We start from the raw sequence: 19,467 nt of genomic DNA, 5'->3' as shown, positions 1-19,467 counted from the left end.
CACTATGTACGTGGGCTTGTCCTCCTTAATTCGATTCTCTAAGATCAGATGTAAAGTAAGGATTGCTTCACGTGCTCCTACATTTCTTCTGAAGCCGAATTGGTCCTCTCCCAACTCAGTTTCAACTTCTTTCCATTCTTCTATAAAAGAATACATGTTAACATTTTGCAGGCGTGAGATACTAAACTAATGATGCGGTAGTTTTCACACTTGTCAGCACCGACTTTCTTGAGATTAGGTACAACAACATTCTGCCAAAAATCAGATGGCACTTCTCCTGTCTCACACATCTTACAAACTACATGGAATAACTTTGCCATGCTGGTTTCTCCTAAGGCAGGCAGCAATTCTGAGGGAATGTCATCAATTCCAGATGCCTTGTTCCTATTCAGGTCTCTCAAAGCTCTGTCAAAATTGGGTCTCCCATTTCATCAGCCTCAATACAGTACTTTCTTCTAGTTCCAGAACCATATCATCTACGTCTTTACCTTGATACATCTGTTGGATATGTTCCTGCCATCTTTCTGCTTTTCTTTCTCTAGAAGTGGTTTTCCATGTGAACTCTTTAATACTGATAAACCTAGTTTTCCTTTCTCCAAAGATTTCCTTGATATTTCTGTATGCAGTATCTACATTTGCACTTCTCCTTCAGCCACTCTTCCTTAGCTATCCTGCACTTTCTATCTACTTCATTCCTTAATCGCCTGTATTCTTTTCTGCCCTCTTCATTTATTATTATTATTATTATTATTATTATTATTATTGTTATTATTATTTTTGCATTCTTGTATTTCCATTGCTCATCAATCAGGTCTAGTATCTCGTGAGTTATCCACTGAGACTTAGGTGATGTTTCCTGTCTTCCTAACATTTCTTCAGGAGTCCTACTGACCTCATTCTTCACGACTGTCCATTCTTCCTTTATTTTATTTCCTTCAGTTCTTTCATTTAGTCCTTGTGCAACATGTTCCTTGAAACAATCCCTAATATTATTTTCCTTCAACTTGTCTAGATCTCATCTCCTTGCACTCCTTCCTTTCTTCAACTTCTTCAACTTCAGATAGCATTTGATGACCAACAAGTTGTGGTCAGAGTCAATGTCTGCTCCTGAGAAAGGTTCTGCAATCCAACACCTGGTTTCTGAATCTCTGCCTAATCACAATGAAGTTTATTTGATACTTTCCAGTGTATCCAGGTCTCATCTACATATACAGCCATGGTTTGTGGTGTTTGAACCAAGAATTAGCAAGGACTAAATTATGATTGGTGCAGAATTCAACCGGCCGATTTTCTCTTTCATTCCTTTGTCCCAATCTGTATTCTCCTACTGTATTACCTTCTCTTCCTTGGCTTACCACTGCATTCCAGTACCCCATCACAATTAGATACTCTTCTCATTTTACATATTTTATTAAATCTATCTCTTCATATATTCTTTCAATTTCTTCATCATCCGCTGAACTAGTAGACACACAGACCTGCACTATTGTGGTGGGCATTTTTTTTTTTTTTTTAACAAGTTGCTTTACGTCGCACCAACACAGATAGGTCTTATGGCGACGAAGGGATAGAAAAGGTCTAGGAGTGGGAAAGTGGCCATGGCCTTAATTACGGTACAGCCCCAGCATTTGCCTGGTGTGAAAATGGGAAAATCACAGAAAACCATCTTCAGGGGTTCAAATCCACTATCTCCCGACTACTGGATTCTGGCCGCACTTATGCGACTGCAGCTATCAAGCTCGATGGGCATTGGTTTGGATTCTATCTTGACAATAATAATTTGTTCACTATGCTGGTAGTATTTTCTCATTCATTATTAAACCTACTCCTGCGTTTCTTGTGTTTGATTTTTGTGTTGATAATTCTGTAGTTGCTTCCAGCCAACGTACTTCACTTAAACCAACTACATCTAACTTTAGTCCATCCATCTCCCTTTTCAGTTTCTCTAACCTACAACAATGATTCAAACTTCTAACATTCCACGGTCCGACTCACAGAATGACAGTATCCATCTTCCTGATGATTGCCCCCTCTCGTGTAGTCCCCACCAGGAGATCCGAATGGGGGGCTATTTTACCTCTGGAATATTTTACCTGGGAAGAAGCCATTCTCAATTCATCATTCCTACAGAAAGGGCTGCGTGTCCTCGGGAGTTGGTTATGGCTGTAGTTTCCCATTGCTTTCAGGCGTGTAGCAGTATCAACACAGCTAAGCAACGCTGAGTATTATTACAAGGCCATATCAGTCAATCATCTATACTGTCGACCTTGCAACTTTTGGAAGGCTGCTTCCCCCATTTCGATGAACCATTTGTTAGTCTGGTCTCTCGACATATACCCATCTGATATGGTTGCACCTGCGGCTCGGCTATCTGCTTCATTGGGACACGCAAGACCCCGCAGCACGGCAAGGTCACATAGTTTGCTGCAGAGGAAACTAGCTAATAATGATGGCAATTGTTTAAATAAGCTGCAAATCCGCTCGGTCATTAGCCAGTACTGATCAAGAAGATAATGAAGATGACTATCAAAACGAGAAAACAATCACTCAAAGAATGGAGAGAAGAGAATCATAAAAGAGCTGGTTGCTCTAATATCACCGAGCTTGTAGAAAACAAAATTTGATAGCCTACAATGTCCTGTCCAACTATAACATTATATTGACTCACTATAGTTAGTCGAGGTGTTCTGCCACTTTACTGCTTCAATTATACTCACATCAACCCATCATATACAGTCATGTATATATTATGCATCCCATTAAAATAATCCCAAAATATGACCAGGTGAAAGATTACAATATATTCAGATTTCCTGTAACTACAATTAATGATGTGTAGCCTCTGGAGAGGCCTGGTGCAGGTCTTTTAGATTGATGCCTATAGGTGACCTGCACGTCTGATCTATTATGACCATACCATCAAATTTTGCTGCCCGATTCTTATGCCCATTGCTCACGGTAAAATGTTTCGTAAAATTTGTTGTACAATTAATTTTATAAAAATTTGGTGAAAACAAGTTGTGTTGCTCACGGTAAAATTAGTTTATAAAATCCGTGGAAGCATCAGGATGGCCATCTATGAACTCACTTCTGAACTAAGGTTTGTCTGTGGTGCCATCTATCGATAAACTTTTAAACCAAGAATCAGCTGTTCAACTTACAGTGTGTTTGAGAGTATGGCTCCAACAAACAAAGCAAAACTTACTGCTTTACTGCAATTATATGTTGTACAGTGGTAAAATGGAAGAAAAGAAATACCAGGAAATGCTGGACTCAGGAGTGGATGAAAAGAAGAGAAGACGGTGGAGGATTGCTGTCCTTGGTCGAAAATTAGTTGAGGTTAGAAGACCAGCATTCATATTGGAATTCGGCTATTGTGTTTTCTGCCTCTCTTCTTGCATTTGTGTTATGATAAAGTGGCGTTTTAACTTCGTACAAACAAGGATATTTCTGGTATTCGTCCAGTAAAACACTAACAGCTTCTTTTGTCCACCCGGATCCTGCCATTTTAGAAAGAAGTGATTGTTTACAATCGAGCTTCACAATCTTCTCACAACGTAGCACCAGCATCATCGTGATGTCAGCTTCGCCGATTGGTTCGTTTCGTAAAATTAATTTTACAGAATAGAACATGTCCTATTTTATGAAAAGTTTTATCAAAGGTTTTAAAAAACTTGAATTTGACCGTGAGCAACAGAAATTTTATAAAATTAAATTATTGTACAATAAATTTGACAGAAAATTTTACCGTGAGCAAGAGGCATTAATGTGCGGTGAATCAATTATTTCCACTGAAGAGAAGATATTTCTTTTCATTTTTTTTATTGATTATTATTTAGTGATGCTCTTTCACACGAAATGTTATTCAGCGTGAAGGAATTGGCGATTAGGAGATTAATTAATTTCCTTATTGACAGACTTGGCATTTGAGTGGATTAGATGATCTTGTTAGACATTACATGAAATGAGACCACAACTGAACACTACAATCAAGGACAATGAAAACAATATTTTAGACTTATACCATTAACAATAGAAGAAAAGCGAGTAGAATTAATAGTTGAGAGAGAGTAAATAGAAGAATTAAATCAAATGTGCGGATCAACAACAGTGGAAGTCTACATGAAAGTTAGGCTAGTTATACATTGCAAGCTAGTTTCTGTTTGTATGCACAAAGCATAAGGCAAGTGACTGTACATCACTAGGAACAAGATTATGTTTCCAATATACTGAATACCATATCTGCCTGAATATCAATGTTTTTTATATTAAAATGTACCAATAGAAACCCCAGGGATCATATGCACAGCCAAACATTTCAACACTTATTAATGTGAAGGTCTATCTGTAGCAGTACCCAACTGAACTGGTTTGCTGTTGTGGCAGGAGTCACCACATGCACCACAGCTAAGCTCAAGGTTATGAATAAACTGACACTTCTCAAGCTTCAATGGTTCCCTCCCCCCATGATCTACTGTTGCTTGGACTGGCATCACTGTGTTAATGCATTCAGTTTTGGTCACTATTCCAGACATGGCAGGGAGTGTGGAAAGGAGACTGAATATATCACTTCAGTTAAATGAAAGAGAGAGAGGTTATGATATAAACTTCAAATTGCAAGTTTTACGCAAGACAAAATGTTCATGGAAATAATTGCACAACATTGAACTAAAGTACAAAGCTATCCTCACGATTGCAACACAAGTGAATAGATTGCAGCTCATAATCTGATGATGATGATGCTGCTGCTTGTTGTTTAAAGTGGCCTAACATCGAGGTCATCAGCCCCTAATGGTACAAAATGAGACGAAATGTAATGACAAATTAAAAGTCTAAAATCCTCCACTGACCAGAAGTCAAAATGTGAGGACGAAGAGTGAATGGATGGATATGAATTTAAAACAATCAGTGGATCCGACCCACAATGCTGCACATTTCCAGAAACAAGCATTAAACAATAGTATTACAGACCAAGGGACTACTTCTAAAGCACAATACTGAATCGATGATGCTTGTAGTCTAAAGGGGTCCAAAATCCAAGTCATCGGCCCATTATGGTACTTATCGCTAGGAAAGTAGAACCATGGCATTTGTCATGTTGCGGTACTAATCACAAGTAGCGTAGACTCGCGGTACTCCTCACAGGTAATGTAATGCGTTCATGTAACACAGACCTATGGTGTTTCTCACATTGTGGCGCCATTTTCAGGCAACGCAAACCTATGGTGTACCTCACACAAGTGTACTAACCACAGGGACTCTTACTATCCCGTGGTGTTCCTCACATAGTGGGTACGGGTACTAATCATAGGCAAGGCAGACCCATGGTGTCGTTCATATAGTGGTACTAATCACAGGTACTGTAACACCCAGCCGGAAGCACACACTATCGCTACTAATCACAAACCTATTGTGTACCCAACATAGTGGTACTATGCATAAGTAAAAGCAGCCCATGGTGCTCCCTGCGTGATGGTACTAATTACAAGTAGTCTCATGGTTCTAATCCGATCATCCCTTGGACGCACCTTTTAGTTGCCTCTTATGAAATGGCGTATGGCTTTTAGTGCCGGGAATGTCCGAGGACAAGTTCAGCTTGCCAGATGCAGGTCTTTCGATTTGACGCCCGTAGGCGACCTGTGTGTCGTGATGAGGATGAAATGATGATGGTGACACACACACCCAGCCCCGTGCCAGCAAAATTAACCAATTATGGTTAAAATTCCTGACCCTGCCAGGAATCGAACCTGGGACCCCTGTGATCAAAGGCCAGCACGCTAACCATTTAGCCATGGAGCCGGACATTCGCCTCTTATGACAGACAGGGGATACCGTGGATGTATTCTTCGTCTGCGTCCCCCACCCACTGGAGGACCTCAATCTTCCAGTAAAGAACACGATTTTCAGCAACTACCGGTACATTAAGAAACATAGTATAGAAGCGACCCGGCTGATAGCCCATTATTGTGCGTACTGTATCCATGACTTTGTCATTTCCTTTTATGATAATGTCTAACAACCAACAACAAAACAATCACTTTTGATATTACTGTTATGACTTTTGAGAACATTTCAAGTTCCTTCGGAAATGCATGATGGTCTACACCAAGGCCGTTAAACAAAGGCAACAACTTTAAAAACACATCCTGCAGCCAGCAGGTTCCAAAATCTGTCATTTAAGGCAAAGGTAACTGATTTATTCAACAGACAGTCTAGTCGCTAGGGTGAATAGAATAAAACATTATGTTCATTTCTATTAATAATCGTTATGTTTAAAAATGCCTGCCTAGCCATTGTTTTAGAATGAAGGCAATGGAGGTGGCATGAGTTAAAAGGCAAGCCTAGGGTGACAAACAAATGATACGGCATTCAGGATTGTATTTACGAAATTGCACTACCACTGCACAATGCCTACTGTCAGATTACACCAACAAATTTTCTCCATGAGCTTTACATAATTAAACTGAGCAAAGCCCACAATACTTTGCATAAAAACCTTTGTTCTCACATTTTCCTTCAGGACTTATTCATCATCATAATCATCATCATCAATGTCCAATCCAGTCGCCCGGGTGTGGTTAGGACTTGTTAAATTATCTTAGTTATAGGGGAGCTTCCATATGTTGTACTGAAAATAATTTTGTAATTTGTATTCTAAGTACCTTCCAAAAATCTAGGCCAATATGGTATATTACGGTAATATAGCAGAATGAATATGAAAACTGTCAATTAAAAGAACTGACAAAACGTTTACAGTATATTATGAGCTATGGAAGTTTTTTTTTTAAACTTACTGATTTAGGGGCAAGGATTCCCCAACCTTCAGCCATTTAAAATCATCTAATGGATAGCCAGTGAAATTGCACAGCAATGTTGCTGGCTTATCAATTTTCACACGGTCAAACTGGGTTCCTATTACTGCCGGCAAGACTGGAAAAAAGAAAAAGAAAAAGCAAGCATTGAAAAAATAATGCATCTCTATATTAGACTAACATAGAAATGAATTTTGCAACCGGAACATTAAAGAAAAAGGTTTCAGATATTCAACTTAGAAATCTAAGAAATAACCCAATATGGACTTTGAAAAGTTCTAAATTCAGACAAAAGCACATTCAAATACAATAGATTGCTCTTTATTTTATTTTTCCCAATGCCTTTCATAGCCTTTTTTCCTTCTGTGTGAACACATCCCAAGCCATCTCTTTCCACATCCTTGGGCAGCCAAGAATATGCATCCACCAGCACTCCCTAAACTGTTAAAGAGTTAAAATATTACTTGAACCCTATGTAGATAAGAGGGACATATCTTTTGAAATCCTACACAGCTGTATTTCTGCAACTGCAAGCATTCCTTGCCCACAAATAGATGCCATTTCGAATCACATGTTCAGTATGTGCACTTTGGACTGTCGTGAAACTGTTCAAAGACAATCAAGCAGCCTGTCACATGTAAAATCAAATCAGTTATACTGTTCTTGACAGCAAGAAATGTTACAGCAGCGAAAATTCATCACCAGATCTAAGTTTACAGCCACAATGCTGCGTATAAGAGAAGGTTCATAAGCAGGTGAGATTACTCAAAAACAGTTGGGAAAGTGCGCACGACAAACCACATTTTGGCTGATCATCTAGACACCAACATTTGTGAAAACTGACAATTCACAATTTCCACACTGGCTTTGCATTTCTTACAAATATCAAGGTCTGTTCTTTACAAAATTATGTCAGAAAACTTGGACTTCAGGAAGCTCTGCAATCGTGGAGTTTCTAATATGCTGATGGAGGAACATAAAATGAAGAGATGTGCCAGTGCTTGGGCATTTTTAACCGAGTACCATCAGGAAGGGAATGAATTATTGGACTACACTATCAAAGGGGATGAGACATGGGTATCTCATGTGACACCTAAAACCTAGCAGCAATCATGGAGTGCGACATCTGCGGCAGAACTGAAGTTCAAACTGTCATTCTCAACCCGTAAGATTATAGCAACAATGTGTTGTGATGGGCACAGTGTTTTGCTGGTGGACTTCATACCACAAAGAGAGACAATCAACTCAGATTCATATTGTCTTACAACGAAAAAACTTGAGCATGCAATCCAATATAACCACCATAGCCTGATGTACGCAGGAGTACTCCCTATTTATGATGCTGTGAGGCCCCATACTGCCGTTTAAATGCAAGTACTCACCCAGTCTTCTGGCTGGCGGTAGTTCTACCACTCTCTCTGAATAAGCATGGGGATCATGTAGAAAAGTACCTGAAGGTGTGTGGAATGGAATAATAAAAAAGGTATTATCAACTAATATGCAGGGACCTTCGTCTTATGAGGAAAACTATTTCTGGATAATCATTTTACTTCGTGGTCATGTGAAAATTCTTTATTTTCATGGAGTATATGATAGGATGATGGTAGAACTGAATGAACCAGCAAATAGGATGTGAATGAGTAAGAAAGAGGATGAAAAGAAGAGAGAAGAGATCATAAGGTTCTTTCAACAGGTATGAAATGAGGTAGGGTGGAATGTACAGTGTGTTAAATCATCAGGAAAATTATAGCATTGAACAGTTTCCCTTGGGTACAAAACTAAAATAAGAGATTTGGTAGTTTTTGACATTAAGACTTTAACAGTATCATTGTACGATATGATGATATTGAGACATACAAGTTGTACAAGGCATTGAGTAATGTAACTGTCATGGACAACAGCCAAGTTAGCATAGTGTTCATGAGAGCTCACTATCCTGACCGGCTTCTTGGCTGAATGGTCAGCGTTGAGGCCTTAGGCCCAGAGGGTCCCAGGTCTTATTCACGGTCGGTATGGAGATTTTAGTCACGTCCGGTTAATTCCTTTGATTCGAGGACTGGGAGTTTGTGTTAGTCCAACATACTTCATACATACAACCACACTACCAACCAAAACAAAAAAAAAAAATGCAATAGTGAATACATCCCTCTACAGAGGGTAGTGCCAGAAACAGCATCCGGCCATAACACAGGCCCAAGTGACCGTGCAAGGATGTTGGAAAAGTGGCAGAGCAAGAGAGCTCATTATCCTGAGGCCTACATACACCACCAGACTGAGTCAGGATCGAACCTGCCCAGTGGGCAGAAATGAATACAAGGATACGAGAAGGAAATGGATTTGAAACCTAATAGGAATGAGAAACATTTACTGGACTTCTATGTTGGTATGGTATTAGTATTTGCTATGTAATTCATTCTTCAGGAAGGCTATTCACATCCATGCACAGGAGGGTAAAAGTATGAGATCCATAATACACTATTTTTTTTAACTGTTAGGTTCTTCAATCTGCCAAAACTATATTTTTTTTAATGTTGCTTTACATCGCACCGACACAGATAGGTCTTATGGTGACGAAGGGATTGTGAAGGGCTAGGACTAGAAAGGAAGTGAATATGGCCTTAACGAAGGTACAGCCTGATGTGAAAATGGGAAACAATAGAAAACCATCTTCAGGGTTGCCAACAGCAGGGTTTGAAACCACTATCTCCTGAATGCAAGCTCACAGCTGTATGCCCCTAACTACGCAGCCAACTCACTTGGTTATTATACTTGAAAATCAAACAACTTAATTAAAATAGAATGACATGTTTAGTTCTTGAAATAACATCATCAGATTTTATCAAATGACACTCAAATCTTTAGAAATGTATAAACATTTATGTTATGGGTACCAGGACATGCAGGTATAGAAGGAAATGAAAAGGCAGATAAACTGGCCAGGAAAGGGGGAGAAACATATTTTGTAGGCCCAGAACCTGTATGCAGGATTTCCTACAGACAAGCCTGACTACATACAAAAATGGGTACAAAAGAAACAGATGGAGAACTGGAAAAATACTCCAGAATGCAGGCTTGCAAAGGAACTGATAGAAAGACCAAACTAGAAGCATACTAAAGAACTGTTGAAACTCAGCAGAGAAAATATAAAATGGGTAGTAGGACTGTTGACAGGACATTGCCATCTGAAAAAACATCTACATAGAATTGGAGTAATAAGAGACAATATATGTAGGAAATGCAATATAGCATTAGGAAATTTTCTGCCCAATCGTCAACTTTAGCTTTCTTACATTGCCCCGAGTCTTACTCATTTGAAGAGGATGGGGATTCTCTTCTATTGTGATTGGGCAGCTGCTCTGAAAATACATATGCTCAAATTTTATTAACTTCTTACGATAATGTTAGAATATTACAAATATCTAATTTGCATCAATGAAATTCAAATAAAAAATAACCTCGGAATTATACCTTCAGTACACATCTGCCGAGCTGCCTTGAAGAGACACATTTGTTCGCCGGCATTTCTAATGTGTGATAGATATTTAGGCACTATAAATACTGTAATTTTATGTAACAGAGCAACTCCAATTTTCTGTTACAGGAAGACACCACCAGCTTGTTTTAATAGTTTCCAGTACTGAAAATACATTAATTATGAAAACATCTTTACACTTAGACACAAGGAGACCCCACCAAAATTTAAAAGAAAGGGGATTTAACTCCTGTTCATCATTATCCAGTAAGTACAATGGACTTTTAAGGTATAAAACCACAAGAGGGCCTGATGTATGTTTGGCTCCTGATCACCCTCAATATCATTTATGGCTTCCTTAAGTGACTACAGAAATGTTATAAGCTAGCCAATAATGTCTTGATCACAATCTGGCATTTTATCAGAGGGGCCACAACAGTTTTCGTGGCATCTGTCTGGGAGTGGCCCGACTGCAGCATGGCAAAGTAGCTATTCAACAGAGTGGAAATATACTGTTTTAGAGAGTTGTTTGCTATCACATACAGCAGCTGACACATCAGGAAAATTGTCTCTCAAAAAAAATTTTGTGCAAACGTACTTCAAGGACCATATTAATCATATCAGCCAGGCATGGAAGACATTTGTATATTCTGAGGGCCTTAAAAATATTGTTCCTGTGGTCTGTTACAAATGTAATTTTGCAAATATCTTCATGAGAAAAACCTAGAACTTTCAAAAGATCTTCCAACGCACTGTGAATATTTGAACTAGTTTTGTACTTTCCTGGGACTGTGACTCGGGAAGGTACAACATTTTTAACATCCTCCAAGCCATTGTTTTGCCCATTTTAATGAATGTTTGTATTATATTTTTAAAAAACTCTTTGCCCGCAATGATGGTAAATGATCTCAAACTTCCACGCACTCGTCAGTCATCAATTTTTTATCCTCTCTCAAAATATTTATAGACTTTGGCAAGATTTGGTCAAATTTGCAGACATGTCATAACACAGCCCATTCCAAGTGGGCAGCCCTGGGCTGCTGACAGTGAGCTCCAAAGGAAAGAGAGAGAGACAGCAAGCGAGATACTGAGGGGAGTGAGGTATATGGACAGCACACATGATAAGATATACAAAGAATTCAAGAATTACAAAAATCAGCCTTTAAAATATATATAAAAATAAAACTACTCTATTTTATGCATTTAGGATGGCACCTGATATTTCTTTAATTTCGCCAACTTCGTGATGTCGGGGAAAAATGAGCATAATAAATTTGTAACTCAGCTCCCGGTAGGACATCAAACATGACCTAGTTTTACTCTTACTGAGGTTTATGACTGAGTATGTGTGTTCACAAAGGTATGTAGAACCAAACGCAGTAACTAATTTGCATGTCTACGTGGATATGCGGAAACTCCTTTTGTTCCACATTCTTAAAAAATGCAAGGAGGCAGCCTGGAATACTGTAAATACCTATCTTTCAAAACTGTGTTACACTGAAGCCTTGTATTTCTAAACCACTGTCAAAATGTTTTAGGGTTTCTCAGTAACTATCAATATTACAGACAAGTCACGTGTGTTTGAAAATGGGAATTCTTCAAAATTTCTTTCCTTTAACTGTTTTTCCAATAATGAAAATTCCATCTTAAAAGCACAAATTGTGTCCCACACAGCATCAATCAACACATTTTTGCCTTACAAAGAATCATTTAAATCACTCAAATGCTGTGTAAAGTTGGCTAAAAAGGGAAGATCACCAACCCAGTGAGTACATTCTTTCATTACCACAGCTGCAGTGATAGAGAGTAGTAGCGGGCCAGCCTTGGGCAGACATGGGGCAGCATCAGGGCTTCCTAATCCTCAAACACTGTGTTGAAATGGCCTTTTGTAACATACTTTCTGAATGAGTAGTGAGTCATCGTCACCATCATCATCATCATTTTGAACCCACTGAAGTTTCCAGGGTGCAGTGAATGAACGCTCTCCACTTATTTCTGTCCATGTAGGTGTCCTCTACCAAAACCTGCCGCAAATCCAGACATCACCCCGCTAAATCATTTCTAATCTGATCAATCCATTTCTTCCTTGGGTGACCTGTTGATCTTTTGTCTTCGAGTTACTTCTCAAACCACACGCTAGCTGTTCTTCGTGGGTACAGTTCTATTGGGATGACCAAACCATTTCAGCCTGGCTTCAATACAGATCTCGGTAATGGGTTGTTGCACTTGGACAAGATGGTGGATCTTGTTTCTTTTTTTTTATCCCTCCTTGTTTTCTGAATCAGTTCTTAAGAATTTCATATCCACTGCTTGTAGTTTGTTGGTATTTCTTGGTTTGGATGCAGGTCTTTAGATTATATGTGGTTAACAGGTACAAAGAAGCTTCTCTAGAGTATTAATTTTGATCTTAATGGAACCTGCTTAACCCAAAGAAGTTTCCTCACAAGATGATAAAACTGTGCTCCATTCTGTACTATAGTATTAATTTCTGAAGATGATTGAATATCTGTTGTTACTACACTGCCAAGACAGCAGAAATGGAGTACTTGTTCCAACTTTGATCCATCCAGAGTGATGTTAGTACAGACGTTCTGTTGAATAACAGGCAACACTACTATTTTGGACTTGCTCATCTTGAGACCAAATTGCTTGAATATTGCATTCTGGTCATTCAGCTTCTGTTATACTTCGCCATCATTATAACCCCATATCACATCATCATCTGCAAAGACAAGAGCTTTAAACTCAAGAGTTGTTGAGTCTCCTAACTCTTTTTCATTACTTCATCCATTACAGTGATGAATGAAATTGGCAATAGTTGTACAACCTGAATAGTCTCAAACCACTCTGAATATCCATGGCCTGACTGGACACAACTCTGTCAATGTTCATACAGCACTTTGACTTTAATAATTAAAGTACATGATATAGATCTATTCTCAAGGCAATCCCAGATTTTTCTCCGTATATTGTCGTAAGGCTTCTCGATATTTAGGAAAATGAAGATGAGATCTTCTCCATATTCCCAATGCTTCCCCATGATAATCCTTACAGAAATAATTATATTTGTTTTTGTCCTACCCTTCTAAAACCATACTGCTACTCTTCAGGCTGTTGTTCAACGATGGTTCTGAATCTCTGTTCTAAGATTCATTCCATATTTTGAGTCCATGAGATAAGAGTGATGCCTCTGTAGATGCTGGGTTTCCGTCTATTTCCTTTCTTAAATAGAGGGATGATGACTCCTTTAATCCAGTCTTTGGGTAGTTTTTCCTTTTTCCAAATGGAGTTTAGGACTCCAAACAACCATTGCTATCCTTACACTCCAGCAGCCTTGATCATGGGAACACCTACCACATCTATGCCTACCACCTAGGCATTCCCCATATACTTAAGGGCATTTTCCAGTTCCATCCATGTTACACTGTAGGGGGCACCACATTTTGAATATTTTCTTTCGTTGTGGTCTCCTGTTTGATATTTAAATTTTTTTCTAGTGGCTTTACATCGCACCGACACAGATAGGTCTTATGGCGATGATGGGATAGTAAAGGCCTTGGAGTTTGAAGGGAGCAGCTGTGGCCTTAATTAAGGTACAGCCCCAGCATTTGCCTGGTGTGAAAATGGGAAACCACGGAAAACCATCTTCAGGGCTGCCGACGGTGGGATTCGCACCCACTATCTCACGGATGCAAGCTCAAAGCTGCGCGCCCCTAAACGCATAGCCAACTCATCCAGTGATATTTAAATTTTAACCTTAAATAAATTTTCAAAATACTGCCCCATATCATCTATTAACTTTTGTCATTCCAAGTAATGCTTCCATCATCTTTTTCCAGGACCTTTATTCCTGCATAGTTCCACTTGATATACCAGTAACAGATTCTGAGATATTTATACAAACACAAAATCCCTTGTATTAATTCATCTTTCCTGTTAAGTGTACAGTATTAATATACCGAAATGAAGATAACATTAATTTTCCTGCTAATGTATCAAAATTAGTAGTATTATAATAATGGTGTGTGGCCTCCAAAAAGGGCTGGTGCATGTCTTTTTGAGTTGACGCCGTATAGGCGACCTGCGTGTCAGTGAGGATGGGGCCATACCTATGACGATATCTAGTGATAAAAATGCAGAAAAACACACACAGCCCCCAAGCCATCGGAATTAACAAATGAATGTTAAAATCCACAACCCAGCTGGGAATCAAACTCAGGACACCTGCACCAAAAGCCACTAACCATTTAGCCACGTAGCCGGACAAAATGAGTGGTATTTAAATATATTCACGTAATCTGATATAATGGGCACTTGGTCATTATATTCTTTACTGTGTTCCTTTTGCTTTCTGTTTTGCATCACTTACCAACCAACAAAATTGTCATTTAGTAATTCAGTCTGACTTTTAAAAGTTCAGTGCAGTGTAGAATATGGTACTTTTTAATACATTTTATTGCTCATTTAAGTACAGGATGATATTCCATAAAATACCATATCATGTGTTATATTGATCGTATTTGTCTCCAGAACTCTCTTTCACAAATGCCTGCAATTTTGATGTGTAATTCAGAACCAGAAATGGCAGTTAGTCGCTTGATGCAAAAATTCAATTTAAACATTGAGGGGTTGGCGTTTGGTCAAAATTCAATCCCGTGAAACCATACTGAGAACAAAAGTCGGAACAATAAAGTACTGGGTATACATAGCTTACACCAATAGCTACCAGATGGAGCAATAATACAAAAAACCAATTTTGGTATTGGTCAAGCGATGCATAACACCAACTTGATACAAGAACTGGAAAAGACACAAAGGAAGGCAGCACAAATTGTTCTGGGTCATATTAATAATGTTATTTGCTTTACATGCCACTAACTAGTGTTATAAAAATGTTACAAACTTCGGCCTAGGATGACTTGGGAGTAAGGAGATGTCCCAAGCTGTTGGTAAACGAATAAGCTAGAGTGGAGCTTTTCAAGGTAAGAAAGAAAGTAGTATGAAGATAATGCTGGAATGCACAAGGACAAATTGGGGCAAATATTCACTTATAGGCATAGAAATTAGGGATTGGAAAAATGTATCAATGGAAATGTTCAATAAATATGTAAGAACTTTGAAATCATTTAAGGAAAGATAAGGTAAAAAACTGAAACTTGCAGATGATGATGATGAAGGTAAAAAAATGATAGGGAATCTGCCACCTGGATGACAGCCCTAACTGTACATCAACGATGTTACTGTATTATTTATTTATTTCTTTCTTTATTTTTTGCCTGACTGGCTCCACTTATCAGATTCCAGTAAGATATGGCAGATATTTTAGGTTGAGGAGGTCAAATGGCCTCCATCACTATTGACCGACCCAAGGTTATTGACAGGGTACACCATGGGACACTACTGATGAAAATGATGGCTATTGGACTAGAAAACTAAGTTATTCAAAGGGTGTCTATATTTATGGAAAAAAGATCTCAGAAAATCAGAGTAAATGAAGTATTGTCTGATCCAGTATAGTTCAAGAGGGAGTACCTAGGTGTTAACATATGGAAAGATCTTCATTGTGGTAATCATATTAACAATTTACAAATTTCATTGTGTAGTTCCACATTGGTTTTTAACTCAACTTTGTTTTTAAGAGATGATTTTCACCTTCCAATGCTTTTAATGGCTATTGTATGATTACATAAACATAGCTTATTGTCTAATTTTGAACTTAGCTTAATGTCTAATTAGTACATGTTTTGTCCTGATTTGTGTATGGGAAACATACAACACTAACCAACAATTACTTTATAACCACCACAGCCTAAATTTAAAAAAAAATACCTAAATTCCAGAATATATAGGCTAAAATGCACAGATTGCAAAAATTCTTATATTGTACAAACAGGAGAAACTTTTCAATACTATACCCAGAACACATCAAAGCAGAGACACACAATAGGTATTCTGCCATGAGTTTGCACATGACAGACTTAAATCATAAATTTACCATAGTAGAGAAAGTTTTAACAATCTTACACACATTAAATAAAGGTAAACTAATGAATATTCTTTAACTCATTTATATTGAAATAGATAAAAAAAACAGAACCCTAACTTCAACACTAATAAGGTTACTGAAAACATAAATATACTCCTAGAAGAGATTTCAAATTCAGACTCGCATACATACATACATACATACATACATTATCATTATAGACTGTTATGCCTTTCAGCGTTCAGTGAATTTACTAAACGTCGCCACAATCCTCGATTTGCAACTAGTGTTGTGGCCTCATTTAGTTCTATACCTCTTATCTTTAAATCGTTAGAAACCGAGTCTAACCATCGTCGTCTTGGTCTAACTCTACTTCTCTTACCCTCCATAGCCGAGTCCATTATTCTCCTAGGTAACCTATCCTCCTCCATTTGCCTCACATAACCCTACCACCGAAGCCGGTTTATGCGTACAGCTCCATCCATAGAGTTCGTTCCTAAATTAGCCTTTATCTCCTCATTCCGAGTACCCTCCTGCCACTGTTCCCACCTGTTTGTACCAGCAATCATTCTTGCTACTTTCATGTCTGTAACTTCTAACTTACGAATAAGATATCATGAGTCCACCCAGCTTTTGCTCCCGTAAAGCAAAGTTGGTCTGAAAACAGACCGATGTAAGGATAGTTTTGTCTGGAAGCTGACTTCCTTCTTACAGAATACTGTTGATCGCAACTGTGAGCTCACTTCATTAGCTTTACGACACATTGATTCAATCTGACTTACTATATTACCATCCTGGGTGAACACACAACCTAAATACTTGAAATTATCGACCTGTTCTAGCTTTGTATCACCAATCTGACATTCAAATCTGTTGAATTTCTTACCTACTGACATCAATTTAGTCTTCAAAAGGCTAATTTTCATACCATACTCATTGCACCTATTTTCAAGTTCCAAGGTATTAGACTGCAGGCTTTCGGCACAATCTGCCATTAAGACCGAGTCGTCAGCATAGGCCAAACTGCTTACTACATTTCCACCTAACTGAATCCCTCCCTGCCATTTCAGCAGATGATCCATGTAAAGTACGAACAGCAAAGGTGACAGATTACAGCCTTGTCTAACCCCTGTAAGTACCCTGAACCAAGAACTCATTCTACCATCAATTCTCACTGAAGCCCAAACGTCAACATAAATGCCTTTGAATGATTTTAATAATCTAAATTTAATTCCATAGTCCCGCAGTATAGCGAACATCTTTTCCCTCGGTACCCTGTCATATGCTTTCTCTAGATCAACGAAACAAACACAACTGCCTAATCCTCTCGTAGCATTTTTCAATTACCTGGCATTACTGAAAATCTCATCCTGACAGCCTCTCTGTGGTCTGAAACCACACTGGTTTTCATACAACTTCCTCTCAACGACTGATCGCACCCTCCCTTCCAAGATGCCAGTGAATACTTTGCCTGGTATACTAATCAATGAGATACCTCGATAGTTGTTGCAATCCTTCCTGTTCCCTTGCTTATAGACAGGTGCAATTACTGCTTTTGTCCAATCTGAAGGTACCTTACCAATACTCCACGCTAACCTTACTACTCTATGAAGCCATTTCATCCCTGCCTTCCCACTGTACTTAAGCATTTCGGATCTAATTTCATCTATTCCTACTGCTTTATGACAATGGAGTTTATTTACTATCCTTTCCACTTCCTCAAGCATAATTTCACCAACATCATTTTCCTCCTCCCCATGAGTTTGGCTGTTTGCAACACCACAAGGATGATTTCCTTTTACATTGAGAAGATGTTCAAAATATTCCCTCCACCTCTCCAGTGATTCCCTGGGATCTATTATGAGTTCACCTGAATTACTCAAAACACTGTTCATTTCCTTTTTCTCTCCCTTCCTAAGATTCTTTATTACTGTCCAGAAAGGTTTCCTGCTGCTTGACCTAGCCTTTCCATGTTATTACCAAAATCTTTCCAAGACTTCTTTCTGGATTCAACAACTATTTGTTTTGCTCTGTTTCTTTCATCTACGTACAAATCCCTGTCTGCCTCGGTCCTTGTTTGGAGCCATTTCCGATAAGCCTTCTTTTTACGTTTACAAGCTGCTCTCACTTCATCATTCCACCAAGATGTTCGCCTTTTCCCATCTTTACACACAGTTGTTCCTAGGCATTCCCTTGTTGTTTCTACTACAGCATCCCTGTATGCCACCCTTTCACTTTCTATATCCTGAACCTGCTTACTGTCTACTGTTCGAAACTTCTCACTAATCATATCCATGTACTTCTGTCTAATTTCCTCAACCTGGAGATTTTCTACCCTTATTCGTTTGCAGACAGATTTCACTTTCTCTACCCTAGGCCTAGAGATACTTAGTTCACTACAGATCAGACAGTGGTCTGAATCATCGAAAAATCCCCGGAAAACTCGTACATTCCTAACAGATTTCCTGAATTCGAAGTCGGTTAAGATATAGTCTATTATGGATCTGGTACCACTCACAAAGAAAAGTTAATAAATAGAAACCGAAAAAATATGCCAGCTCTCTACACTCCATTAGTTCCGTTCACCTCAACACTACCCCTACTTTTCTCTCCGTTTCCCCTCTTGTCCCTCTCACTGATCAGTTGCATGACACATACACTCAGTCAGCAGACACCACACGCAAAGCAAGCCCAATGGGACCAGCGGTGAGATAAGCAATTTGACATTTTTTCCCCATTTCCAACACAACAAAGTTTTCTTCACTTCTACAACCAACCTTTTCTTCTCTTTTCATTTCAGACTCCTAACTACACATTATTATCGAAAGATGACACTACTTTCCTACCAAACTTCAACTGCAGTTTACAGAGTTCCCCCTTGTCCAAACAGAAACATTTTTTTTTTTGCTAGTTGCTTTGCGTTGCACCGACACAGATAGGTCTTATGGCGATGATGGGATAGGAAAGGGGTAGGAGTGGAAAGGAAGCGGTCATGGCCGTAAGGTACAGCCCCAGCATTTACCTGGTGTGAAAATGGGAAACCACGGAAAACCATCTTCAGGGCTGCCGTCGGTGGGGTTCGAACCCACTATCTCCCCAAATAGAAACTAAGATCCAGAAGAACTTAAGTAAACAGCATTAATTTCACATATATATGTTCAAATGACCATGAATGTTTATCAAATTACAATGCAGTG

The 19,467-nt window shown here is 38.7% G+C and overlaps 1 protein-coding gene across 2 annotated transcripts in view; it reads right to left on the bottom strand.

The window, feature by feature from the left end:
• Positions 1 to 19,467, bottom strand: part of Ptp69D (Protein tyrosine phosphatase 69D) — a 976,604-nt gene that overhangs the window by 839,942 nt on the left and 117,195 nt on the right. For both annotated transcript variants that reach the window (XM_068226166.1, XM_068226167.1), the window contains one exon: positions 6,795 to 6,930. In XM_068226166.1, the coding sequence (XP_068082267.1) occupies positions 6,795 to 6,930 (136 nt within the window). The remainder of the gene's footprint in view (positions 1 to 6,794; positions 6,931 to 19,467) is intronic.

This window comes from Anabrus simplex, chromosome 2, assembly GCF_040414725.1.
Source record: "Anabrus simplex isolate iqAnaSimp1 chromosome 2, ASM4041472v1, whole genome shotgun sequence".
NCBI classification, from domain to species: domain Eukaryota; kingdom Metazoa; phylum Arthropoda; class Insecta; order Orthoptera; family Tettigoniidae; genus Anabrus; species Anabrus simplex.
The sequence above is the reverse complement of the archived record's forward strand: the minus strand, read 5'-3'. Positions and strand labels throughout refer to the sequence as shown.